At 41.6% G+C, this 25,427-nt stretch overlaps 4 protein-coding genes across 6 annotated transcripts in view; 2 read left to right on the forward strand and 2 right to left on the reverse strand.

The window, feature by feature from the left end:
• Window positions 1–1,747, reverse strand: part of angel1 (angel homolog 1 (Drosophila)) — a 26,611-nt gene extending 24,864 nt beyond the window's left edge. The window contains exons 1-2 of the mRNA XM_034222398.1: window positions 1,638–1,747; window positions 1,282–1,416 (exon numbers count right to left, since the gene is read on the reverse strand). The gene's annotated coding sequence lies outside the window, so the exon portion shown is untranslated. The remainder of the gene's footprint in view (window positions 1–1,281; window positions 1,417–1,637) is intronic.
• Window positions 516–6,923, forward strand: rps6kl1 (ribosomal protein S6 kinase-like 1). The gene is made up of 12 exons (XM_034222392.1): window positions 516–641; window positions 1,328–1,441; window positions 1,582–1,755; window positions 2,039–2,163; window positions 2,411–2,503; window positions 2,591–2,638; window positions 3,119–3,251; window positions 3,682–5,052; window positions 5,134–5,223; window positions 6,047–6,129; window positions 6,221–6,316; window positions 6,412–6,923. Exons 3-12 carry the CDS (start codon window positions 1,620–1,622, stop codon window positions 6,520–6,522), a joined length of 2,286 nt encoding a protein of 761 aa, XP_034078283.1. The 5' UTR covers window positions 516–641; window positions 1,328–1,441; window positions 1,582–1,619; the 3' UTR covers window positions 6,523–6,923.
• Window positions 6,924–7,372: 449 nt separating this feature from the next.
• Window positions 7,373–14,526, reverse strand: dlst (dihydrolipoamide S-succinyltransferase). Its single transcript, XM_034222366.1, has 15 exons — window positions 14,332–14,526; window positions 13,386–13,419; window positions 13,238–13,277; window positions 13,033–13,094; window positions 12,852–12,926; window positions 12,646–12,701; window positions 12,212–12,320; window positions 11,943–12,110; window positions 11,690–11,772; window positions 11,475–11,572; window positions 10,072–10,202; window positions 9,245–9,318; window positions 9,064–9,147; window positions 8,777–8,944; window positions 7,373–7,999 (listed from the first exon to the last, which is right to left on the reverse strand). Exons 1-15 carry the CDS (start codon window positions 14,392–14,394, stop codon window positions 7,865–7,867), a joined length of 1,380 nt encoding a protein of 459 aa, XP_034078257.1. The 5' UTR covers window positions 14,395–14,526; the 3' UTR covers window positions 7,373–7,864.
• Window positions 14,378–24,512, forward strand: prox2 (prospero homeobox 2). 3 transcript variants are annotated; one of them, XM_034222364.1, is made up of 6 exons: window positions 14,378–14,477; window positions 15,185–15,267; window positions 16,679–18,285; window positions 20,214–20,321; window positions 21,762–21,956; window positions 23,693–24,512. In XM_034222364.1, exons 2-6 carry the CDS (start codon window positions 15,192–15,194, stop codon window positions 23,858–23,860), a joined length of 2,154 nt encoding a protein of 717 aa, XP_034078255.1. In that variant the 5' UTR covers window positions 14,378–14,477; window positions 15,185–15,191; the 3' UTR covers window positions 23,861–24,512. The 3 variants fall into 3 exon arrangements, with proteins under 3 accessions (XP_034078255.1, XP_034078254.1, XP_034078256.1); XM_034222363.1 differs by having other exon boundaries at window positions 14,429–15,267; XM_034222365.1 differs by lacking the exon at window positions 14,378–14,477 and having other exon boundaries at window positions 15,233–15,455.
• The last annotated feature ends 915 nt before the right edge of the window (window positions 24,513–25,427 follow it).

The raw sequence follows: 25,427 nt of genomic DNA on the forward strand, positions 1-25,427 counted from the left end.
AATACGACCCCTTCTTTCTTTTTAGATAAGGTTGCAGCATCTGATACACCACAGGCCTCCTCCTCTCCCATCCTGCTTGAGGCTGAAGCTTTTACCCCCCCCCCCCCCCCCCCCCCCTGTAAACCGGCCCTCCCTTGGGAAGGAAACCACTCTCCTTTGTGCTGTGACTGGAGCCTGGCTCCATCTGGTACTGAGCACCAAGACCCTGCAGATTATAGATTCTGGGCAGGGTGATACCTCCATTCATAGTGGATGGGACACATTAAATAAATACAGCAATAATATTATACATTTCATAGAGGATGTGTCATTGGACAACACAGTGGCGTTTCGGAAGTAAAACAATCAGGGAAAAAAATGTCCTTCAGTCAGTGCACACAAAAACAGTACTGTCTCTTTAAATTTGCCACTATCTGTCAGGTTTGGAGGATGGGAAGCACAAGCCCTGTGTGAAATGGGACCTTTGAGTGACATCACGCTCAGCCAATCAGAAGCCTTGACTCAGCTCCCTGCTCCTCCCTGCTCCTCAGAGGAGGGCGTCAGGCTGCTGGAGGCACTAGCCGCTGCCCGCTGCTGATGCTGCCGCTGCTGCCGCTGGATGGTGGAGGGTCCGGGGCATGGAAGCCTCACACTCACATCAGGTACAGTACGCTGTGTATCTGCCTGTTTCCGGTGCTATGGTTTTATTTCTTTACCATGGTTGATAGCCAGTTGTTTTGCTGTGGGAGTGCATGCTGCTAGTAAGATGATGATGGGGGAGACTGGGGATGGCGCTGTGCGTTTCATAACACTCCTTAGATGATGTCGCCTCCTTGACTGTAACCAGGATGGGGTGTGTGATGTTTGTGTCTCAGTGTGTAGGCCAAATACCCTCCTCAAGGGAAAGAAACATTATATTGCAGATCAATGGGAGCTATTATAGTCACCATTAGCCTTCTCTGTCTGACTGTTGATACATTTCAATACATGTGTATGTAACAAAAGCTAATTGCATAATATTTGATGTGTCAGCACATTAGAAATAATCCACTTCCTGTGATTTGGTTGATGTATTTAGACCACACTGTACCATATCTTTCTTGGAGTCAGATTGCTGTGTGGACACCCTCTCCAGTGTAACATTTAGGTTATCCTGTTGGAGATACATGACTACCTTATTTCCCCTAAAGACACACGACAATGTGCCTCAGTGCTCTGAGTCACCTGAGTCATCTTGGACGTTTGCTAGTCTGCTTCTTTCCATTCATCATTCAGAAATAGTAGACACAGGCTTGTACTCACTTCCTGTGCTGGTCTGGAGGTTAACTCTTTGTTTCCACTGGTTCAGATGATCATGCTCTGGTACAGAGACCTCTACCTTAGATGCACTGGGGGCAGACACACACAGAGCCCAGTGACAACAGACAGAGATGTGTACTGTTGATAAGATAAGGGAGCAAAGGTAAGTGCCAAGTTAACTCAAGTAAGATTTATTTACGACCTTTCAAAATTAGGTTTTAGTTTCTTATTCAACAAGACACAACTTGACTTTCTACCATGTTTGAATCAGATGTCATTTCTAACTTTCCATGTTGTGCTCAGGCCCATCCGGTCCTTGACGGGTACAAAACAAGGCAGCGATGGCGAAGAGAGATTACCTGGTGGAGGCGGCCAAGCAGATCCACATGGCCCTGGACAGCGAGGTCAATGAGGACTATGAGGCCGCTTTCAGCTACTACAAGAACGGAGTGGACTTGCTGCTCAATGGGGTTCAGCGTAAGTGGACAACATTTGGTCTGTCACACAATTGGTTAAGACTTTGTGATAAAGAGCCATTGGAAGAGGAGTGTTTGCACAAGTCATGTGATTGGAACATGTGGACCAGAATAAAAACAGGAAGTCACAAACCAAAGGTTAAACAGAGATTTTCCTTTGTTAGCTGTGTGGAACCAATCCTTAACCCAGGAGCAGAGGTGTGCTCCGGTCAGGGTCACACAGCTGCAGTTACTTCACTTTACTTTGCATTATTGTGTAATAGAGCTTCACTTTTTTTTTATAGTGGACCCAAACAAGGAGCGTCGGGAGGCTGTCAAGAGGAAAACAACCCAGTATCTCAAGAGAGCTGAAGAGATCTTCATAACGCATTTGCAGGACAACCTAGGGAAGGGAAGCTCTCACTTAGGGGTAAGACTGTCATCCTTTACTGTCATTCACAAAAAGTCAAGCTAAACTCTAAATGTAGGGTTGAGTTATTTACAGCAGTCACGTATTATTGGCTAATATTGTCGTATCAGCATTTTTTGCTTGTTCTCCTTGGAAGTTGAACATAAAAGAGCACGTCCTAGCCTACTTTGAAACTTTATGCTCAAAATAGCCTTATTCATCTCAAATACTCAAATAGTTCTTTATCCTGGGTTGCTTTAATCACCAGGGTTACAGCAGTCTGAGATTCCGTCCAATCAGACACTTGAGTTCGCCGGTGGAGGACCTGGAGATGTGTAAGGTGGTGGGGGTGACTGATAAGGTAAGACAGAAACACTTACCACCATTGTTTCCATTTGAGGGATGTATTTGAGTATTGACACTCCTTGATTTGTTTTTCATTTCAAAGGTCCTGATTGTCCAAAGCATGGTCAACAAGGAGACGTTTGTCGTGAAGGTGAGTCAGTTTTCTTGTATATTTAGATATTTAAGGAAACCAGAAGTGAGTAAGAAAATTGGCCATTCCTTTGTTACATTTACATCTTTAAGATCCATCCAGTGTTAGCGGATATGTTTCGGGGGTTGTTGTCTGTCAGCGAGCCAGACCTCTGTGGCAAGCCAGTCGCTGGGTGCTCTCTCCCTCCTGTCTCCCCCAGTATCATCCTGCATTGATCTTCCTGAGAGCTCTCACCCTTTTAGCCTATGCAAGTGCACCTCCAATTTCAGTGACCATAGAGACCTGGTTACACACAGGCACTGAACTCTAAAGGGGCAATCCAAGCAGTCTTTTTTCTTTTTCTTGTAACCATGTCTGATTTAATACCATGTTGTTCCATATTAATAAGTGCATATTTAAAAGATCAGTCTGTGTGTGTGTGTGTGTGTGTGTGTGTGTGTGTGTGTGTGTGTGTGTGTGTGTGTGTGTGTGTTCTTGCAGAGTCTGGTCAAGTCGAGCTGGGAGAGCAGGGATAAGCCAACCATCATTCCTCAGGGGGTTCCCTACATGGTTAAGCTGCTCAGATATTATGTCAGCGAGGATGCTGTGTACCTGCATCTCGAGCATGTCAAAGGTGAGCGGATAGCTCTGTCCTCCTGTGTTGTTTGTTCCTTTAGACTAGTGGGAAGAAAACATTCACAAAACACACTATTTCGTGACTTAAGTTTTCATAAAAATTCACAAAAAAATTCACATTCTTTAATGCATGGTTTGCATATTGAAACATAACATTTCAGAAACTTGTAATACTAAGAACATTTCTTAGTGTAAGTGTTAAATGGGTTACATTTTAAGTTAAATCTAGGCTATAAGCTTAAGATTGTTGGCTTATTTACCTGCAGTGTCTTGCAAATCATATTGACACAAGTTTAAAGGTCGTTTTCTCACAAATAAACATTGATGAACCTTGTTTTATAAAAGAAAAAAATCAAGTTTCATGTCAACCTATTTATTAGTTCGTTATTTTAGGAGTGCACCTGCATTTTCTTCCCTTATCGTCCCAGGTGGGAAGCTCTTCTCCAAGCTGCACAAGCTGCGGAACGAGAAGGCCAAGGAACACCCAGAATGCATCGCTTCTGGCCAGCCCAGCATCAAACTGAAGACCAGCTACACCTCACCCACAATCAACACAGACTACCAGCACAACAGCAGAGGGAGCACAGGAGTGATTCCAGAGAAACTGAGCGATGAGAGCCCAGACACAGACTTCCCCACGTCCTGGGACGAGACCCAGCAGCGCCTGGAGAGCTGCGGCACTCACTCCTACATCGAGGAGACGGGTTGTCTTCAGAACACGCGCTCCGCAGCCTCGTTTTATACCAAGCTCGATCGGCTGACTCTGAATTCTAGCCTGAAGAGGACACAGGCCAACACCCGCATCCACACACCAGCTCCCAGTTTGTGTTTGCACCCCAGTGAAACTCAGGACCACCCTTCTCTTCCTCTCTCCTGTTCTCGGGTCAGTCAAGCTCTCGGTGTCATGTCAGATCCCCACAAAACACAGGCTGCAATGGGACTGACAGAGTGCAGTGCAGAGTTTGAAGTCGCTTGGAAAGCTGCGGATTCAGCTCACAACTCTGAGCACATAAACCCCTATGCAGTGACTGACTGTCTTTTAAAAAGCACGCCAGGACAAACATCACCTCGTACAAACCAGACCTCATGTAAAAATAGCAGTCTAACTTCCTCTCCTGCCATCTTGCATCTTCCTCTCCATTGCCAAACCCAGATCCGTGGCAGGGCATCGTGGGAAACCAACGGCTCTAACCAAGGATCAGTTTTGAGTGGCAGCTCTGCAGATACAGTTTCAGACTTAAAGCAGGAGCACAGCAGTCCCACCGCAGAGGGCATGTTGGTCATCAAGAGCACAGACAGAGCAGTGTTTTCTGAGCACACAGACACTTCAGAAAGCTCCTGTCACTCCTCGGCTACCCTCTGCCACAACATAGCAGAGAAACAGGGGACATTTCTGGGGGAAACATGTTCAAATGACGGTGTAGAGGAGGCCTGCGAAGTGCTGAGTCACGGAGAGAAGGTGGCACCTGCGAAAAAAAGATCATTTGTGAGCTGGTTCTCCACAGGCCCTGCTGAAGCCCCGCCCCACAGGAACGGGGAGGATGTGTCTGTTAAATCTGAAGGATCGGGGAGGCAGGGGGAGGAGGACATCATAGAGGTGGATGGATGGTGCCACACGCCCAGGGTCCCCGTGGAAACCTCCAGGTCTGCAGATAAGGCCATGCACACCTGCTGGGGGCTCTCGGAAGCAGAGGTCCGCGTCTCGGGGGCTCAGGTCCTGCTGGCTCTGGAGAGTCTGCATCAGCAGGGCATTCTGTGTCGGGACCTCAACCCTAGAAACGTTCTGCTCACCAGCAACGGTGAGTTAATCATTACAGTAAGAGAATGCATGTGGAGAACGTACATACTTCTGATTTTGACCAGACGCAATGTCTTCACAGGGAAAGTGTGTCTGACTTTTTTCGGACAGTGGAGTGAGGTTCAGTCAGAGATCTGCTCCAAAGCCATGGAACAGATGTACTGCGCTCCAGGTAAACATGTATTACTGTAAGCTCAACCCAGAGGTGGAATGTAATTGAGCATATTTACTAAAGTACTGTTTTTAATGCATGTGCCTAACTGCTTTATTACAGTCTTTGTAACCCCCATGTTCTTCCAGATGTGGTCATTGTTCAATCTTTGTGATAAACTGAAAGATTCAGTGTTGATTTATGGGTAGATTCTCATACTTTTAAAGATAAATAAATCATTCAAAACTTCTCTTGGATCAGCTTGAAACTGCAAAGTAAAAGCAGGGCTGTTTTTGTTATCCAATGAAAAGTTGACCTTTACAGATAGGTCAGTAGGTCGGCAAACCTTTGTCTTTTAAAGTATGATCTATGCTGTAGACTTAACTAACCAACAGTATATAAAAGTGTTAATATTTACACAACCTTAAACATCTAAAGCAGTAAAATGCAACATTTAAATTAATGTAGCAGTATTATTAATACATGATATATAATTGTTCCACACAGAGGGGGAATGTTTATGTAGCGCTTTTACATGTCATACTTGATTTGCTGATAATACTTACATATGTTAAATTAAGGTTTTGCAAGGTTTTAACTTATGATGGATTTGTTCAGTGGGGTTTTAGCACTTAGGTAAAAGTTTTACTAAAGAATCTGAATATTTCTCACACCTCTGGCTTGGTGTTTAACTGCCACCTAGTGGCAAGATTAAGTCGGTTCACTTTCCTCTGAATAAGAAGCAAAGTACTGCATATTATAATAGTAATAGGAAGACATCACAACACATTTCCATACGTTTTGTGCATGAGTACAACTTACCTCAGCCCCTGTATGTTGACAGAAATTGGAGGCGTATCCAGGATAACGGAGGCTTGTGATTGGTGGAGTCTTGGGGCTTTGCTGTTTGAACTCCTAACAGGAATGGTAAGCTTACACGCTAGAAACATCTTCAGTATTAGTTATTTCTGCACATTGCATCTTGACTTCCCTCTCTCTCTGCTCTCTGTGCCTGCAGCCGCTGTGGCAGCTCCACCCAGCAGGGATCCACTCCCACACCCAACTGCTCATCCCCAATCACCTGAGCGCTGCCGCCGCCTCTCTGCTCACTGAGGTCAGACTTCAGGCTACTCTTCTGAACATTATGCTCAGTGTCAATACGTGTTGAGATGTTATCTTACTGTGTTTCTCCATTATGCTGCTTCACAGTTGCTTCAGTTTGATGCGGGCTATCGCCTGGGTTCTGGTGGGGGGGGCGTCAGTGACATCAAGTGTCATCCCTTCTTCAGCAGCGTCTCATGGAAAGCTCTGAGCTGCTAGCAGGTGCTTCACCCCTGATCCCTAAGTCCCGCGCTGGAATTGAAGTTAAAACACTGAATCCTACACATCTCGACTGGATCCAGCACCAGATGGCTTGTTCTCTGTGCACTCTTTTGCGCTTCTCAAAGAAGACAGTAAATACTGAAACATGAACAAACCTGGTGAACCATGTCCCTTACGAAACATGAAACATCAATTTTAACTTTATGTATGATGGCCATTTTAGATACCCTGATGCAATTTTGGTACATTTAGGTTTTATAGTATGCAGATTATAAAAATGCATGAAAACTGACATTACATTCGACTAAATTCTGACAATTACAAATGTCTGCAGTGTCTGCCATTAAATATTTTGAAGAAACAAAGATGTTAGGCAATAAATTGTTACCTTCTCTATCTCTGGGAGTTCATTCATTGTCGAGGTCTTTGTGTGTTTAACTGCTTTTGAGTCGGTGCTTTTTTGGGATTGCATGATCCGTAAAAGGGACTCGAAGAGCATGACAAATCTATCATTGTATGGTTGGACATTTATGTATTGGTTAGACTCCGCCCCCATCTTAATAGTCATCATCTAAGATTCCACAACCCACTAATATACAATTGAGTGATAAGTAAAAATAAATGTGTTGAGAAACAATGTTCCCATTCATAGTAGACTGCATGGTTAGCAGTTAGCACCTTACTTAGTAACTAATATCTTTCAAATGGGTTCTTATGATGATCCGTCACTGCATCTGTGTATAATGTATGGAATGGAACTGTTTTTAAGCTATCTATGCCCCAGGCCACATTTTGTAAATGTAGCTACCCTGTCAATAATAGCACACAAAAATTCAGAAACAAAACCTACAGTCAGAGAAGCTTTTATTGTTTAAAACTTTCTTTTTTACTTAAATAGTCTTTCTAACAGAGCATAAAGATCATTTCCCTCATATTTTTCACTTTGGACCATTTCAGACATAGTGTTTCTTGGTTTCTGGTCCAATATGTTTTCATTGTTCTTCTCTCACCCAATATAATTAAATTAAACTAATCACTTCTTCTATCTTTGACATTTATACACAATAGGTTGACATTTATTGTGTTGTATGTAGAAAATGACATGGCGCAAATGAGTACTAGGATACTCTTTGTTTTGTTTGATCTAAAGACCAGCACCATAGAAACCCAGACATTTCTCCACAATAGAACTAAACCTCTCAGTACTCAAAAAAGAATTCTCCCCAAAATCGTTTTTTCTAACACAACAACTGCAGTCATGTTCACCAGGTGAGGACAACCACTGGTTGTGTGTGGGGGGGAGGGGGTTTGTTTGATTCGGGCTTAGAGTCACAGGGATTTACATGTCAAGGAGCAGCATCCTGGGGTCCTCCACCACTGACTTGATCTTACGCAGGAAAGTGACGGCCTCTCTTCCATCTATCAGACGATGGTCGTATGTCAGGGCAACATACATCATGGGACGGATCTCCACCTGAACAAGAGAATAGGATTCAATGCATGCAATGTTAGACACACTCAAATTAGTGTATACAATAATACAATTTGACAAACAAGGCCCTTTGTTTTTGTTTTTTGTTTTTAAAGGTCCCCTATTATACTGTTTTTCATCAATATATTATAGGTCTCAGATATATACAAAACACGTCTCTGAAGTGTTTGGCTCCAAATACCAAACAGATCATTGTAGCATCCCATAATCCCCTCTGTTTCAGCCACGTTTCAAAAGTGCTGATTCTCTGTCTGTTACTTTAGATGAAAATAAGGAGCCCCTCCCCACGCCCCTCTGAGAGATATTTGGTTAAAAAGACACAATGGTGCTCTAGGAGGAGAGTCAGGTGATAAGGGGGGGGTTACCTTGGTTGGTGATTGGCTAATGGTTACACAAGCCAAAAAATCGTTATGACATCATAAAGTGGCCACAATCTGATCAGCTCATTTTCATTATATAAATGGATCAGGACAAAAAGTGAGTGAATCTTTTTTCCTGAAACTTTCAGAATCTCTTTCCACAGAGGGGACACATGTTTATGTATAAAATACATGAAAAAGTGGATTTTGCATAATAGGTGACCTTTAAACAAAAAAAAAAGCAAATCTATCTTTAATCTACTGAAATAGTAACTAAACTTTTAAATTCATGATAAGAATGAAAAATGTTGGACAGTCATTTTACATATATGACGACTCCATGCTAGGTATATTGTCTCTTTTTTTATGTATTTTAAGGTTTAAAGTGAAGAATACCAACCTTGCCACCGATTGCTACGGGCCTGTCAAAGATGCCGTGCATGCCTAAAATGGCAGACTGGGGTGGATTAATTATGGGTGTGCCGAACATGGACCCAAACACGCCGCCGTTGCTGATGGTGAAGGTTCCTCCGTCCATGTCCTCCACAGCCAGCTCATTCTTACGGGCCTACGAACACACGCCAACAATAAGGATCGGTCAAATACTGAGGAAATCTCCAAATGAAAACCCGTGAAGTGTAAAAGAAATGACCGAAGAATGTGTCATAATATAATATAAAATCTCACCTTTTCTCCCAACATATTGATGGCCTTCTCGATGTCAGTAAAATTCATTCCCTCCACGTTTCGGATTACAGGAACCACGAGACCCTGAGAGAGAAGTTATATGACTCAATTTTCTGCTCTTCACATTAGAGTCAAGTGAAGCACTTACACTCAGCATTACAGTAAAAGGCACTTGTCTCACCTTTGGCGTGGCCACGGCAACACTGATGTCCACGTAATCCCTGTACACAATCTCTTTGGTTGTGTCATCAATGACTGAAAACACAGAGGAATTGGTTAACATTGTAGACAAAAGAAATATGAATTCATGTTAAAACTGCAAATCATCAATACAATTTACACCAACGTTTGCGGCTGCATGATTTACATATTGAAAAACACATATTGCATAATGTATTGTAATTGCAATATAATTAGCAATATTAGAGGGAATCATTGTTTTAACGTTATTCACATAATCTAAGAAAATATATTAAAATGGTGTGATTTTCTTAGAGGATCTGTACTCAACATGGATTTGTATTACATCTGTAGAATACTCTTTGTAGGCTGGGACTAGCTCCACAATACTTTATTTATATATTTTCACATATTCTGCCTTGACCAAGTATTGAACTTACTGCGATTTGGATATTGCACAAGTGAATATTGCAATTTTGATTACATTTCCATTTCTTATGCAGCCCCCCCGAAGGTCATTTCCTTTTAATGGGTGGCATTTTCTGTTACATGCAAGTAAAAAGCCACAGACTTTTTCAGATTGGTAAAAGCCAGCATCAGTGACCCCCCCCCTCTCCTTCATTGTGGTGTATCTAAATAGGTCAGGGTGTTTATAGGCAGTAAATAAGTGAGTGTTGGGTTTGAGGTTCGCAAGAGAAATCTACTGAAGCTTAAATCGTTTTTCTTCCTTTCATCCTCTCTCAGTGACTTGTACTCATACGTGCAAAGACGCAGCCAAGCTGTCACCGCAGGGTAAGGTTTCACTGTCGTTTAAGGTTAGATACATACCGCCGTTGACAGAAGGTTGGTCAGCCAGAGCGTAGGCAGCAGCCTTCACAAACGCAGACATGAAGCCCAACTTGATGTTGTGCTTTTTCAGGTACGCATCTTTGTACGTCTTCCTCATCTCTGAGATGTTGCTGCAGGGAAATAGACAAAAACAATTGCAAAGATCAATTAACTAGTTGTTATTAAGGCAACAAGCAGGGCTGAAGCAGAAAATGAAGCCTTTCAGTGTGAAATGTGTTTAAAGAATGACTAAAACATTTTTTATTACAAAAAACCCCCAAAAATGTGATCTTTAATATCCCCTTCATATTTGAGCAAATTGTGTTCATTTCTGAGAACTGATGGGCGGACTGGCTTCAGGAAGGGTTCGCAGGTTATGAAAATAAGTCGGTTACTTCCTTGTTGCCGAGTTTACAACAAACAGCAGCAATTAATGAATGATGTGAATTTTTCGAAAAACTAAAGTACAAGCTAATATAAGACAATCTTTTCCTAAATACTGTAACAGTAAAAAAAAAATCACAATCTAAAAAAACAAACAATGCCTTTTTGTGGCTATAAAAAAATGCTGTTGCAGATAGTGGTGAATTAAAGCTATTGAAATTGGCCCTCTAATCGTTTCATCATTGCTCATTTTTCTCGTGTATCTCTCTTTTTAATTGTTTGTTTTCCTGTCTCTAACCCTGTTGAAGCTCTAGGGTTTCTCCGCTAACATAATTAGCCCCTCCCAAGACACAGACTCTCCGAGAAAGGAGAGAAGAAGCGATAAAAATCTTCACTTTCTAGGGCCTGTAAATCTTATTGGGCTGTCATAAAAGCCCATATCGGTTGAGGCCGCTCTTCCACTCAGAGCGCAGGTCTCTGTGGGCCCCTACAGATGCTCCAGCCTCCTGCTCTGACTAGCTCCTTCGGCTCCAGATGAGCCCTAGCATGGGAAGTCTTCCTCCAGACCGTCAATGTCAATCTAATTAGGATACATAGAAAACCCTGAATAGCTGAAAGCTGACACCGCACATTTGTGGGGAAAAGAAATCCTCAAAGTGTCCTCTTCAGCACAGGGGGCAAGTGCAGACAATAACATTTCCTTGTAAATTAATAAAACCGGTTTTAACAATTCTTATCTTCGTTTTAGATGGCATTACGACCAAATATTTACATTCCAGCGTTTAAGAGGATATCGGGTTTCAAAAAGCTTTTCCTATTGGGCAGATTCCAATCTATAACCATTTGTGCAAGTGTTGTTTTGGCTTTTAACAGGCAGTGTGTATCCTGTGTACTGCACACAGGCACACTTACAAACATGCTAATTTATAAGCAGATTTGGACACTGTTAACACAGGAAAACATTTCTAAAAACAACACTGATGGCTTTATAATGTAGGTCAACTAATAGAGTTTCCTACCTCATGTCGACCTCATTAAACGTAGTCAACATAGCGCAGGTGTTTTGGGCTTCCTTCAGTCTCTGGGCAATTCTCAGTCGCATGCGGTTCATCTTAACCTAAAACAAAACATTTCAAATTCAGTTCTCAAGTACTATACTGATCCATTTCACAAACTGTATCATCAGATACCGCTTAATGTTATTGAGGTGTTTGTAGAGATCTTTGCACTTTACCCTGCTCTCTGTCCTGGCTCCTTTATTCGCCCCCTCAGCTTGAGCCGCCGGTGCAGCAGGAGCAGTGGGCTTGATGGCTGAAACTGTGAGAAAGACAGAAATACGCCTTTAGTATCTCCAGACATCGGGTTTAGTGGCACTGGTGAAAGCCACTGCCGACGATGAGTAATCAAGTAAGCTAGAGGTCAAGAGCACAGATGTCAAGTAAAACGGTTCTCACATGACACGGACCGTCTGTCTCATGACGACTAACCTGGTTTGGTGTCCATAGCATGTGCTGGCACAGGTGGCACAGGGGGCATAGTGGTGGGAATGGGGCCCACAGCTGAGGGGGGAGGAGGGGGGGCAGCAGAAGGTGGTGGAGGGGTGGCGGCGGCCGGGGCCTCAGCTTTTGGGGCTTCTGCAGCTTTGGGAGGACCAGCTAAAGACAGAAGCGAACCGTTAGTTTGAGACAGACTTTACATATATATTTTTTATATCAGCACTGTGTACTTTTTTTAAATAAAATGACAATACACGGACCTCCTTTTCGAAGCGTGAAGAGTGCATTTCCTCCCTCGACTTTCCCTCCATCAGGGACCAAAAGCTCCAGGATCACCCCAGCAGCAGGAGAGGGAACCTGCACTGATGTCTAATGGAAGGGGAACACATAAAGAGATCATCATAGGTTTAAATAAGACATGGAAAAGTTCTATACATTTTCAAAATAGCCTACATTTGTTGCCAAAATAATGACCGTATGGTTTTATTCTCGCGTAATTCTCATATTCAGTCAGGAGGAAAATGAAATACTTTAGAAATAATCTCCAACAAACATGATTTTGTATTTGTTATTTTGGGGAAAAAAACGACGTGCCCCAATACTTTAACTATTTATGTGCCAAAACAATGATGGCCTTTACATTTGAAGGCATAACCGAACAATCAAAAATTAATAAAACGTTTACTTAATTGACCTTATCAGTCTCGATTTCACACACCACCTCATCCTCGGCAACGGTGTCTCCAACAGCTGTAAGAAGCAGGCTCTATTTTAGGAACAGAGGGCAGATTGACTAACTTTTGTTTAGTTAGTCTATGTATCCATCCAGTATCTGTTCCTATTATTCTTTACAGTGTCAGAAGCTATTCATGTGTGCAAATAACATTTAAATAAAGTTACCTTTTTCCCACCTTACGTCTCCCTCTGTGACAGATTCAGCAAACGCAGGAGTATTGACTGTGACAACTTCCTCTCCTATAGAACAAAAACAAGTCATAGGAGATGCATTTATTTACTCCTCACATCAGTAGTAGTGATTTAGATAAGTGTATGAATAAAAAGCATTTGGCTCGAAACATACTGTGGGCTACAGACGTCCTGAAGTACTGGATTTGGAAGACGCTGGAACGAGGATCAGATTTTCTGGAGAGAAACAAAATAAATGAATTCAAAATTATAACAATTAATAGCGATCCCCAAAACTAAACAATTTGTTTGACTTGGAAACATCTACAGTGTGAATGTTTTACTTAAATTCTGTCAGTAAATGTACTTGTGTTACTTACACATTGTTGTTCAGAGTGATAGAATGGCTAGCTGATAGAGCTGTAAGAGAATGGACAAGGAGAAGTGTTATTAACTTCTTGCAGCAGGACTATCCAAAATCAAAGATTGGCATTTAAGACATATCGCTTGAACAGTAACCAAACATACCTGCCGTGGCCCGACGTGCAAGTCCATTATTCCCCTGTGACAAAACACAGTTAGGATTTAAAACACATTTGCAACTTTTTTAGGAGCGATTGTGCAGAAAAGACAACTCAACAATGTCTGGAACATTGCAACACTGACATCAAGGTCAATGACTTGCCCCTTATGTCTAACAGTGATAATAGTTGAGATTGAACTTAAGTGCCAACAAAGGATTCAACCTGAGCAAGATAAGTCAGTGCTGTCGGTCAAAGGTTATTTCTACAAGTTAGACATGACCTTTGACACAATCAATACATTTTTGAGGCAAACAGGTAGCTTTGTGGTATTGCATAAGAACTGCAGCAGCAAATGAATACATATGTTAACAGGCTACTTGAACAGTTGCCTTAAAGCCTAATGTTATACTACTTATCTTACTGACAAGCTGACATACACTTAGCAGGACTTTCTGACATTTGACTTTGCTTACATGAAGCTAAATCAAAGGAATAAAACATTAACACAACACTTCATAAAGTTAACTAAAAGGGGCGTGGTTTTCTCTCAATAATCACACTATGACCTCAGCATGATAGCTAGGACCTAGCTAACCTACCCGTGTATTTAGCTTAGCGCGGCTAGCATGTTCTTGCTAGCTACCAAAACAATATTGGATAACTTGTGTAACTAAAGATGGACACTTTACTCTCTGTGTAACACCTTTAACATTAATGTGAATTCGAGACAAACACAACACAGAGGACACTGCTTTACACTTTAATACAGACTACGATACAGAGTTGTGCAGGGAAGTGTCAAACTGTCCTTGGCTTACAATGTTACAGCATGACCGTGGCCTGCAGCTAATGTATGCTAGCCATATATGCTAGCTCTGAACACACTACAGAGACAGCGAGGAGTCCTGCCCAGCGAGGCAACGACAACAGGTTACTTGCGTGTTGCCTACCTGGCGGATGGCAGACAGGGAACGGCCAAAATTCCTGGTGAGACACCGGGAATGGGATAACATGATGGCTGTGTGACAGCAGCCTGTCAGCGGAAGGGAACTCCGGTAACACGGACAAGCCGGACGCGCAAAAAAGCGAGGAAGTGGTGAGGGATAAACCAAGTGCTCCGAGAGGGGGGCAGGCTGGAGATTAGTGGTCCCCTCTGACCCCCACTGTAGGCCTGTCTGGGCTGGGGAAATATATTTTCTATTATAGTCTCTATATTTACGTTGTTACATGTAGGCTGTCTGTAAAGGTAGTTGTAAGAGTACCGTATTTACAGACAGCCTACATGCAACAACGTAAATATAGACTATAATAGAAAAAATATATGATAATATTCAAATGATATAGGACAATGCATAGCCTAAGGGTAAGTATAAGAAAACATATGATTTTATAGAATAGAATAGCGAAAAGTTAAGGTAAGTCTATAGAGGGTTATGATTTTTATTAGCATAGTGTATCTAATTTCAAGTGTATACTTTTCACTTATTTATTCTTTGAGTTTACGACTGCTTTGCTTGTTTTTCGTAAATGCATGGTCCAAAAATTGCCCTTTTGAGATAAATACAATTATTGAGAGATTAAAGGATAGCAGTAGAGACGTCTTTTATTTATTTAAGTAGGCCAACATCTACATTTTCCAGTCATAGATGAATATTTAAACGTTTTCCCTATGAATACTTGTGCACATTTCCAAATTGACAATACATAAGGCTTCACCCACCTATTCCTCCAACACCTCACTAATAATACTTTCCTTCTCTTGACATTATGTGGGTGATTTGCTTTCACATGGCCACGCCCCAGCTGCGTGATGCCTCTCCTGCACTCCTACTGTCCACAGCCCAGTCTGCGCAGGCCATCAGCTCGGCAGCACGTCCCGGCAACAGGTAAGGTCCCATCACAGCCGCTCTGTCTCTGTGCACCGTGGGGAAACTGCAGCCTGTGACACAGTGCATGCCTGCAGCTCACCCGCCTCCTGTCTCATCACTTCAGCTTGATTTTTTTTTATGAAAAGTGCTTTAGAAAAACTCATGCAGGCTTTTACAGGACAACAGAAATTATAATCATATGATTGGTGAGTTTAAAAAAAAAAATTCGATTATGAAGTGTTTATTGACTGTTGAAATGTTTGAGTAAACTAAAATATATATTTTTTTTATTGAGATGATGTGTTGCTTCATATATATACAAATGAGTTTATCCACAAACAGTAGGTCTGCCTGCTATATTTCAGGAAATGTCAAACTGTAAAAAGTAAAGGTGACTTTGAAATGCTGTCTACAAATTGTAGGAAAATTAAATCCTCTCAAACTTTGCTATGAGGGGTAACTGAGTTACAAAACAGGTTGATCTTTCTGAAAGAATGCTTAATTATGTCAAAGTAAGAAAAATAAACATAAGGACGGATCTATCGTCTAGTAATAAAATGTAGAATACCCGTTTCAAGTCCATACGTTTCATTTAAGTATTGAATTAGTTTGACATGCCATGCTGTGAGCTACAGCACAGAACATATTATAAAATAAACACCAAAAGGGAATTAAGTTAGTTATTATAGAATCGGTAAATTGAGCTTTTTATATATTTACCATTGAGAATAATTTCTTGATCATTCTTTAAGATGAGAACCAGAAAAATATAAAGAGGTTTTCATGGTATTTTCTTTTTTAAATAATATATACATAGAGCCGTTTGTTGTGTGTGGTCTATTGCTTTCAGAGGCTATCATTTACCTTTGATGGGTATCAGTCTTTTTATCCTTTGTGTTATCCAATATTACAACCCCAAGATGAAATGATACAAAAAAAAGCACTCCCTTATTACAGAAGATCAAGGATTTCTTATGCGTCTTCTTTTTTTTTTTACAGAACAGAGCTACTTGCGATTAATGTAGGATTCATTGACTTTCTATCATATATAACAGTAATTCTACTTTTGCTTGTTAATGTAGTAATTTTAAGTTACAAAAGTGACATTTTCTAACAAGCAGAATCACCTGTAAATGTTGTGTATAGATGAATTTACCTGAAACAATTTAACAAATGAATATACTTTATTTTTGCTACGAATCCAAGGAATAAAGAGACATTACTGTTTAAATTGAATGTCAATGTTCAGAAATAGGCATGCAATAATGTATATGCAAAGATTGTTTTATTAAAAGTGTAAAAGAAAATACACAATATAAGAATGCACATACAGGATTTAAGAATAATGAATGGCTAAAGCACATTTTATATTAAAATGTTTTTTCATTATGTATGATTTTTACTATGTTCTATTTTTCTCTCTTTTCAGATTCTCGCATTTTAAATAACTGGTTGTGCAACGTGTGTAGCCGAAGACAGTTTTTCTTATCGAGCATGAACCTCAGTCTCCCCGACCAGACCATGCACAACTCCAGTGAAGGCTGCCTCGAGGACGACAAACCTGATGTCATGTTGCCTTGCTTCCGCAGAAACATGTACGACGAGCCTCTGGCCTCATACTCCAGCGGATCCATCATCTCTCAACTCCTTCGCAAGACAATCCACAACAAGAGGGCACTAGATGAAAGCCATTTCTACCTTTCAGGCTCCGCTGCGGCTGACTCCAGCCAGGAGGACCAGTGCAGCATATCCTCAAAAGACAGCACTGTGGAAGCTGCCTCCCCCGGCGCTCATGTTCCCACAGGAGCCGGCACGGAGGTGGAGCATCCCATGGCTGACCACCTGCAGGCCAAGAGGGCCAGAGTGGAGAACATTATCAGGGTCATGGCGGGCTCTCCCAACAGCCGGCAGCCTGGAGACAGCGAGAGGTGTGACACAGATGCCAGAGACACCAGAGAGGCCAGAGAAGCATACAGGGAGAACAAACGTAAACAGCGGTTGCCTCAGCATCAGGAACACAGTGTTGGAGGGCCGGCAAACAGAAGACCCGGAAGCAGCAGCAATAGTGATAACTGCAACAAGGATGAGGAGTGTCACAAGCTGAAGGAGCAGTTGCACAGCATGCAGAGGCTGCTGCGCCAGCTCCAGGAAAAGTTCCTGCAAGTTTACAACCAGGAGGACCCTGAAAACAATGACAGGGATGACACAGAAGGTGTGGAGCATGAAAGCACAGAGTCACGGTACGTAAGCACTGAAGATGATTTTGAAAGGAAGAATAGCAGGGTGACTGCGGAGTGTAAGGACCGAATGAAAGTAGTTGGTTATCTGGTGCAACAGAGGGAGAGTCGGAGCCTGCAGGACACCCTGAAGCAGGAGCTCTCCAGGGCTGTGAATGACTGTGTGGACAGAGTGTTCAAGAAGGAAGCGTCCTCCACAGGGCAGGATCTGTCCCCTCAGCAGCGCATGTGCTCCTCTCCAGAGCTGCAGATCGGCGTAGGTGCAGACAGGAAGCGCCAGCAGGCCGGCTCCCCCCAGGAACAGCCCCAGGCGGAGGAGGCTGCGGTGAAGCCCTGCTCTTTGGAGTATTATGAAAGCTCCGAGGCTCACAGCCCACCGGACCAGACGGAGGCACTGTCACTGGTGGTCCGCAAGCCGCCCGTGACCCCTCTGAGCTCAGTCAACCCGACAGTGAAGAGGCCCTACCCCATGCACCAGAATCCATTTCAGTTCAGCTACAGCACCCCTCTGCACGACAGTCAGATCCTGGAGCATCTTCTTAAGTACGGGCCACATTCCAGTTTCGGGGGTCACCCCTGCATGGCCCCATCCATGGACAGGAACTCCCCAGACTCCGTGGACCTGCCCTGGGACGCCATCGCCATGAGGTCCAAGGTGACGTCCAGCCACCTCGCCCACCACGCCCGTGCCTCCGCCCTGGGGGCAGTGACGGTCGACAATCTGTGTCTCCCCCACGTCAAGATCGAGTGCGGAGAACTGCAGAGCATGGCCGACCGAAACCCCTACATGTCACTCAACATATCCTTTTATTTAAAATAAATATGTGGAGCCAGAGCGGCTTTGATTTTTTTTTAAATGCAGGATTTAGAGCTTTGTTGTGTAATAATGATGATAAAAAAAGAGACAATAGATACAAAAAGAGACACAATTCAGATATTTAATGCAGGTAGGCTTTTTAAAAAACGGTTATTGTATTGGGTAAATACAAAACAAATATTCTAGAATGATTACATTTTATTATAAATAATTTAATAATTCTAAAACAATTGACAGAATTGACAATGAAAAGCAACACCAGATCATTCTGTACCATTCCCCATACAGCAGGGTATGCGTGTTATTATCTCATACTGTATTTACCTCCTTCATTGATACACACTCCCTATATGTTAGCTCTTCCATTTGAACAATGGCTGGTTGAGGTTCATTGCAGCATGGGCAGTTCCAGTAACAAACTTCAAGGAGAATTTTTTCTTTGATCTCGCTAACCCCATAGAAAATTACAGCATCTTCTTTAATCTGAGCAGAGTAATGACTTTAAGTTTAGAAAAAGACAACTAAAAAGGAATACAAGGCTTTGATAAGAATTGCCAGGAACAAAAGCCAATTTTTCAAAGGCAGAGAAAGCATCGGTTTCTGTTTCAGGAAGCGTCATTTTTTCAGACTTGAAAAGGTGCAGGATCTATTTCTCCATCATCAGAGTGATAGGGGTGCATCTAAAAGGTCACATCTGAGTGCTGCTGGAAACCAGAAGTGCCTCACAACCACCACACTTGAGCTCTTGTCTTGAGCATTTGTTGTTGGATACCTTTGTCAGAGTGTACATGATTGAAACAGAGTGCAAGATAACAGTTTTTTTTAGCCTTATAGGAACTCATAGAAAATCCATCTAGGATAAGATGTTTAATTCAGGGAAAATGGCTTTATTGTTCTTTTAATGATGTGTTTGCTGACATCCACAATCTGAATGATGAAATGTAACATCTACATTTCATTATCCTTTGCCTAAGAAATAAATAATTTCGTTACAATCCGTCTTTATAAAGTAAATCATTTGAAAATAGTCAGAGAAGTGTTGTTGATTGTCTTGTCGCACGGAATAAGAGAGGAATATAATGTAGTGCCTGTCAGGATTCGCTTTATCTTTACAGAGCAAAGAGCTCTGCTTCTCTTTGAACAATACCACATAAATCTTTCATCTTAACTTCCGTATTTCAAAGCAAGGGTTCCTCTAATAAATGTATTGTGTGGTGACCTGATAAGGAAATATGATGTCCTAAGGCGTGGTGGTGGACTACAGAGGATATGCTCCTGACCATCTTCATTGCCATAGGGGGTATACTTGAGAAGATATTGAATTATTTATCATAGGAAATTAAGGAAATGTATATATTTATATATATTGCAATTTTTACCATTCAAAACGTGTACAATTAAAGCCTCACACATAAACTCAAAAACATTTTATTAAACATACTACTAAAATACTTAAATGTGATTTGTGATATTGGGCTATATAAATACATTTGAATTTGAACTACATGTAATTTAAATTTTGTTTAAAAAATGTCCCTTTTTTTGGCGTGTTTCTTTCCAAAGTAAAACAAATATAGCACCATATGTCGTCTTTTAAATCAACTTTATTATATCCGAAAACCGGCTTCTTTTTTCAAAACATTTCAAAACAAGCTGTCTTTACTGCCAGGCATGAAGTGCTTCGCTCTCTAATTAAAAATCCCTAATCTAATTGGTAATTCTGTTTTGCCAATAAGCACATGTTAGGGTCATTATTGACTCCCTGGTTAATGCCGAGCTGTTCTTTAGGGAAATTCAATTTAGCTGAAGATTGAGGCAACACAATACTCTGGTCTGCTATCACTTTGCATAGGACTGCATGCTGTGTTCTATTTAATTGTCAGGTTTTTTGCCTTAACGTTAATGTGAACATCCAGGAGGGTCTCACCCCGAGCCATCTGAAGAAGGCCAAGCTGATGTTCTTCTACACCCGCTACCCCAGCTCCAATGTGCTGAAAAACTTCTTCCCTGATGTCAAGGTAATTACATTTGAACTATAATGTGTCAAACAAGCTGCAGGATTGTTTGCCCTGCGTTTAAACTCCCCGGTATCTACTTGTCAGTGTGTGTTTGGGACAGAAAAATCAGCAGTGTGTCGGAGGAGAGAAACAAAAACGCAGAGGGTTTAAATAACAAAGCCACTGAGCTGCTAGTATGTCCTGGGGGCAGAGGGAGATACAGGGGCATTCTCTCTTTAAAAAAGCCACTCCAGTCAGCAAATGGAGTGACAAAGGACTCTGTAGGCAAGGCATTGCTATTGAGTGTCAACAGAGAGTTGGTATTAGAGACTTGTGCGGCAGCACCCAGGCGGCGATGAGCTGGGCCTAAACACAACATCCTGTGTGTTTTGGCCTTGGGCTCGTGTCATGCCTCCTCCTCTATCTCCTCTTTTTGTCTTCCCTCTTGTCTCCTGATCTGTCTCCTGTTGTTAACTCTTCTCATTCATCCTATTTATCTCTGCTTCCTTCTTTTTCATTCTTTTCCAATCGGAGCATCCTTCCTGCTTATGTTACAAGCTTACACCCATAACTCCTCTCCTGCCTGCCTTGCAATTTTCTCTGGAGTTTCTGTTCCTTCTCCTCTCTATCTCTATCTTCTCTCTCTGGATCTCTGAGCCAGTGCGGGCCCCTGCCTCTCAATCTGCTCTGACCCCCGGGGTCAGGGGGGAGGATGCTGTTGCTGCAGCCCTGCGAACGTCTCCTCCTTGCTTACAATCCTGTGGTGGGAAGTGGCACTGAACAAAAGAGCACCTAATCCCAGTGTCTGATTCCATCCTATCAGCCCGAGTCAATGAGAGGGAAGCTTCCTTCTGTCCTTATGCTGCCGCTTTCTCACCCACCACACCAGAGAGAAGAAGCGTCTTTGATGCCTGCCCAGCCCTTAGGCATTTTTTTCTGTCTTTCTGGATGAGGAGATAGAATAACAGGACTAATGTCAAGACTGAGTTTAGAAATACAGAGCCCTGACAGATGTTTTTTCACCATTGGTGGGAAAAGCTCAGAGCAATTAATGTTGCGTAGAGTGACAGGACCATTTGGTGCCATTTTGCCCTACAGGTACCAGTGCAGTCAATTATGGAAAGGGTGGTTAATACCAAAGCGTCAAACGGCCATTTGACTTTTAATTGAAAAGCATGGAGATTCATATTTTTTAATTTCTGTATGCTCTCAATGAAGTCTAAATGGAGTTCTGAAATTACAATTTTAATTTATCACTAAAAGGGATGATTTCTGCTTTCATTTGCTTCCTCACTGAGACATCAAATGTTAGAAAAGCACTTCTGGACTCGTTGGGTTTTATTGTTTTGCTCAAGGACACTTTAGCCGGATAGTTTATTGTCGATGCAGAGGCTTCGGTTGTCAATCGGCTGTAAACTAATCAATGATATTAAGAGACGTATTTTCTCTCTTCATTTCCAGTTCAACCGCTGCATCACCTCTCAGCTGATCAAGTGGTTCAGTAACTTCAGGGAGTTCTACTACATCCAGATGGAGAAGTTTGCCCGCCAGGCCATCGTCGATGGCATCAGTGATATCAAAGACATGACGGTTAGCAGGGACTCAGAGCTGTTCCGGGCGCTGAACATGCACTACAACAAAGCCAATGACTTCCATGTAAGTGTCACTCATTAGTCATTTCTCCTTTATGTTGTGGTTTCAATGGTTTGCATCAAGGTCTGATTTTTAACTCAAAGTTTGGTTAAAAGAGGTACTGCTCTCATTCTGCAAGTATTCTGTGCGATGGATAAAGGTTTCCTTCAGTCAACTTTCATCTGATAAGAGGTAGCATATTCTGTTTGTTTAATGTCCCCCAGCTAAAAGGGTGATGATGGTGGTAATGGAATTCAGTATACAGTATTACATAAGGGAAAATATATGTTCTAATAATTTATATTTCAATATTCAATCAATGTGATGCTTTGAAGGCATAAACAATTGCATTGCCAATTATTAGAAGGATAAAAAATACAACGCACCCACATGGTCTTATATTACAGATATATATATTATAAGGGTAATGATGTCTCTGTAAACAGCCAAAACGGGTAGCTTGCCTATGTCTGAAAGACGACAACATCCACCTTTCAGCAAGTCAACAATTCACAAACTGACATGAAATATAAATTGTTGAATCGTTGTTTCTGTACAGACAAAACAAAAATATATAACAAAGGGTGCTTACTTGGTCTCTACAGACATAGCGAGGCTAGCTGCTTCCCCCTGTTTACAGCTTTATGCTAAGCTAAGTGGCTGCTTGCTGTTGCTTATTATTCAACAGACATACATCTATTGACGGTATGAATCTAACTTTACCAGCAAGTGAGTAGGCTTATTTCCCAGAATGTCCAACTATTCCTTTAACACTTTGTAGTTGACACATTTATCCCAGTGGTTAGTACCTGCTGAGGTATGCTCTCCTGTCAGCATGTAGCTGTGGTCATACTGTATTATCTGACCTGTGTGTCACACTGCACCTGTGGCTGGCCAGCCTTTACAGCCATTATCTAAACTCCAGAGAGATGCGTTATCAAACTGTGGGAAGAGGAAGCCGCAAAATCCCACTAAAACAACTCAGGATTAGAGGACCAGTACGCCTGAGCGAGACTGAGATTGCTACTGATGCGGAATGCTGAGAAAGACGCTGTGGATTCCGAGGGAGAAGGGCCGTTCGGTGGGAAAGGGACGGGACCGTTTTCTTTACCTTGGGACCAAGACATTCCTTTCCCAGGGATGCTTTTGTGTCGGGAGATGAGGGGAAAGAAAAATAACTTATGCCAACTGTTGTGATAACTAGTCAGTGGATGGGAAACATGGGCTGCGGGGCGGGTTTCTCCCAGCATCAAGACTTCAATGGTTGATGCGTTTTTTTATCCTGCTGTCGTTACACCAACTTAAGCCACATATAATTCTTAATTAAACACAATTATCCCAAGTTTAGCCCTAAATCTAACCTAATGAAAACATTTGTAATCTTCATTTTCAACCATATTTCTGATGGGATTTAAAATCATGCTTTTGTTGACTGGCTCTCACAGCGCTGGATGGAAATCTCACAATGCAGTTTAAGTTCAAGAAAATAAGACTAGCTAATCAAAGAGGCCTCCAAATGAAAGCCAACGATTGCAGCATTGCATTTATTGTATGTGTGCAGAGAACAAAGAGATCAGATCCCTTTCATCAGTTTGAGTGTTTGAAGAATTGCACTACAGGTCTTCATTTGATATGTTTTGGACTTTGAGAGCACTGAAGAAAGCTTGTTCAGTATGCTCATTGCATGAAGTCCTGTTTTCATTATTAGAAGATTTAACAAGATTGATTCAACGTATATGTTTTTTGCCTCTCTCTTACAGGTTCCAGACAGATTCATGGAGGTTTCTGAGATTACCTTGCATGAGTTTTACAGTGCCATTTCCGCAGCCAAAGATTCAGACCCCTCATGGAAAAAGGCCATCTACAAGGTGATCTGTAAACTGGACAGCGACGTCCCGGAAGAGTTCAAGACATCTTCTTATTTATAGGCCGAAGTGGGGGATTAGAAAAGTGGAAGAATAGGAGTTGGTCACCTTGACAGTATTATTTCATCCTTTATTGTAGTGCATTTTAGTGAGGTGAAATGTAGATGTTGGATAATTAATAATTTTGTAGATCTTAAAAAAACACACACATCATTTTAAATATGAATAAGCTTTAGTCTGTAATGCTGTATGTTTAAAAAAAAAGAAGAAGAAAGTAATAATCTACAAATATGATGGCTCTTTATTCTATTGTTTAGTGTTTACTCTGTATGATCTGCCTCAACACATTTAAGGAATTTTTAGGTGTGTGTACAAATGTTTACAGAGTGCTTTCATTCTTTTTCAATATTATAAAACGATATAGTAGCCTGTTTAGCTGACCTAGAAGACCTTTTTGGCAATTACCATCAGTATTAGTTTGCTTTTGATTCCTGGCTGTGTGTTTTGTAAATGTACATGCGCTACAGTTGAGTGTTGCATATTGTTCTATCATTATTTTGTTATCTTTTATCTTGACAGAATGCGCATGTGAAAATAATGCTGTTTTGGTTTAATTATGTATAAAAAGGTCATGTAAAGTACAATCATTTTCAGATATTTCATTCACAGACAATGTACTGGATGATTATTGAAATAAAAAATGCACTAAATTATAGAATATAAACTGTGTGATTCTTTTCATTGCACATATTTAAAAAAAGAGACACACAGGTAAATGCTTTGTTTTTCCATTGTAAACATTGAACTCTCCCTATGACAATACTGCGAGCCACTGCCGAGCCCCTAAGGTGCCTCTAATCCACGTCCAGCAGCCAGCTGTTAAATGTCCCCCAAACTATGCCGTTCACATTGTCCACTGAAGCCAATTCAAGTCAACTTTCTAAGGCCTGCATTCATTGTGCGGCCGCTGCGGATGCGGACAACTGCCATGTCTTAAAAACAGCCACAATGCATTCCCTCCTAATGACTAACGCCCGAGGTGACCTCATATCAGTTGTGCCACCAAAGCAAAATTCCACAAACCCGTTGACTTTTTCTTCCAGGCACCGACTCAAAGCACGGTGGCGACCGCAAAAGCACACGCAAAAGCACACGCACATGCAAGTATGGTGATGTCCCAAAAATCACAGATGAGCTATTTTGGATGACATGGGCTCAATATAAACCACAGCAGGGAATAAAATGGGATAAATAAATGTCATAACTGTTTATTTTACTCTGAATAACGGTGAAGTATTTGGCACATCCATACAGATTATTGTATGTTTACAGCTAATTCATTTTAAAGCAACAAGGTGCCTTTAAAAAAATAAAAGGCAGGCTGCACAACAGAAAGGACTTTAACAAAACTACACTTTTTCTTATCACAGCGTGAGATTATATTGTCAGTGCGCAAAACCCAACATTTAATAGGAAAACCAATTAGGCACCCAAGCACCAATTACATCAAAAATGATAACATTAAAGAAATTAAAACATTAGTTGAATTGGTTGATGACAAAGACTGGAGACAATAAACCTCACTAATCTTTTAATAGATATTTCTTTTCAATTAGATCCGTCTTCTTCT

The sequence above is a fragment of the Gymnodraco acuticeps genome, unplaced genomic scaffold, assembly GCF_902827175.1.
Source record: "Gymnodraco acuticeps unplaced genomic scaffold, fGymAcu1.1, whole genome shotgun sequence".
NCBI lineage: Eukaryota > Metazoa > Chordata > Actinopteri > Perciformes > Bathydraconidae > Gymnodraco > Gymnodraco acuticeps.

Coding starts and splice junctions, on each gene's coding strand:
- rps6kl1 (XM_034222392.1), top strand. CDS start 1,620: ATGGCGAAGAGAGATTACCTGGTGGAGGCGGCCAAGCAGATCCACATG. Junction 5,224..6,046: donor ACAGATGTACTGCGCTCCAG/GTAAACATGTAT, acceptor GTATGTTGACAG/AAATTGGAGGCGTATCCAGG. Junction 6,130..6,220: donor TTGAACTCCTAACAGGAATG/GTAAGCTTACAC, acceptor CTGTGCCTGCAG/CCGCTGTGGCAGCTCCACCC.
- dlst (XM_034222366.1), bottom strand. CDS start 14,394: ATGTTATCCCATTCCCGGTGTCTCACCAGGAATTTTGGCCGTTCCCTG. Junction 13,420..14,331: donor CCCTGTCTGCCATCCGCCAG/GTAGGCAACACG, acceptor GTTTTGTCACAG/GGGAATAATGGACTTGCACG. Junction 12,702..12,851: donor AGACGTAAGGTGGGAAAAAG/GTAACTTTATTT, acceptor TGCTTCTTACAG/CTGTTGGAGACACCGTTGCC.
- prox2 (XM_034222364.1), top strand. CDS start 15,192: ATGCCTCTCCTGCACTCCTACTGTCCACAGCCCAGTCTGCGCAGGCCA. Junction 20,322..21,761: donor ACTTCTTCCCTGATGTCAAG/GTAATTACATTT, acceptor CTTCATTTCCAG/TTCAACCGCTGCATCACCTC. Junction 21,957..23,692: donor ACAAAGCCAATGACTTCCAT/GTAAGTGTCACT, acceptor TCTCTCTTACAG/GTTCCAGACAGATTCATGGA.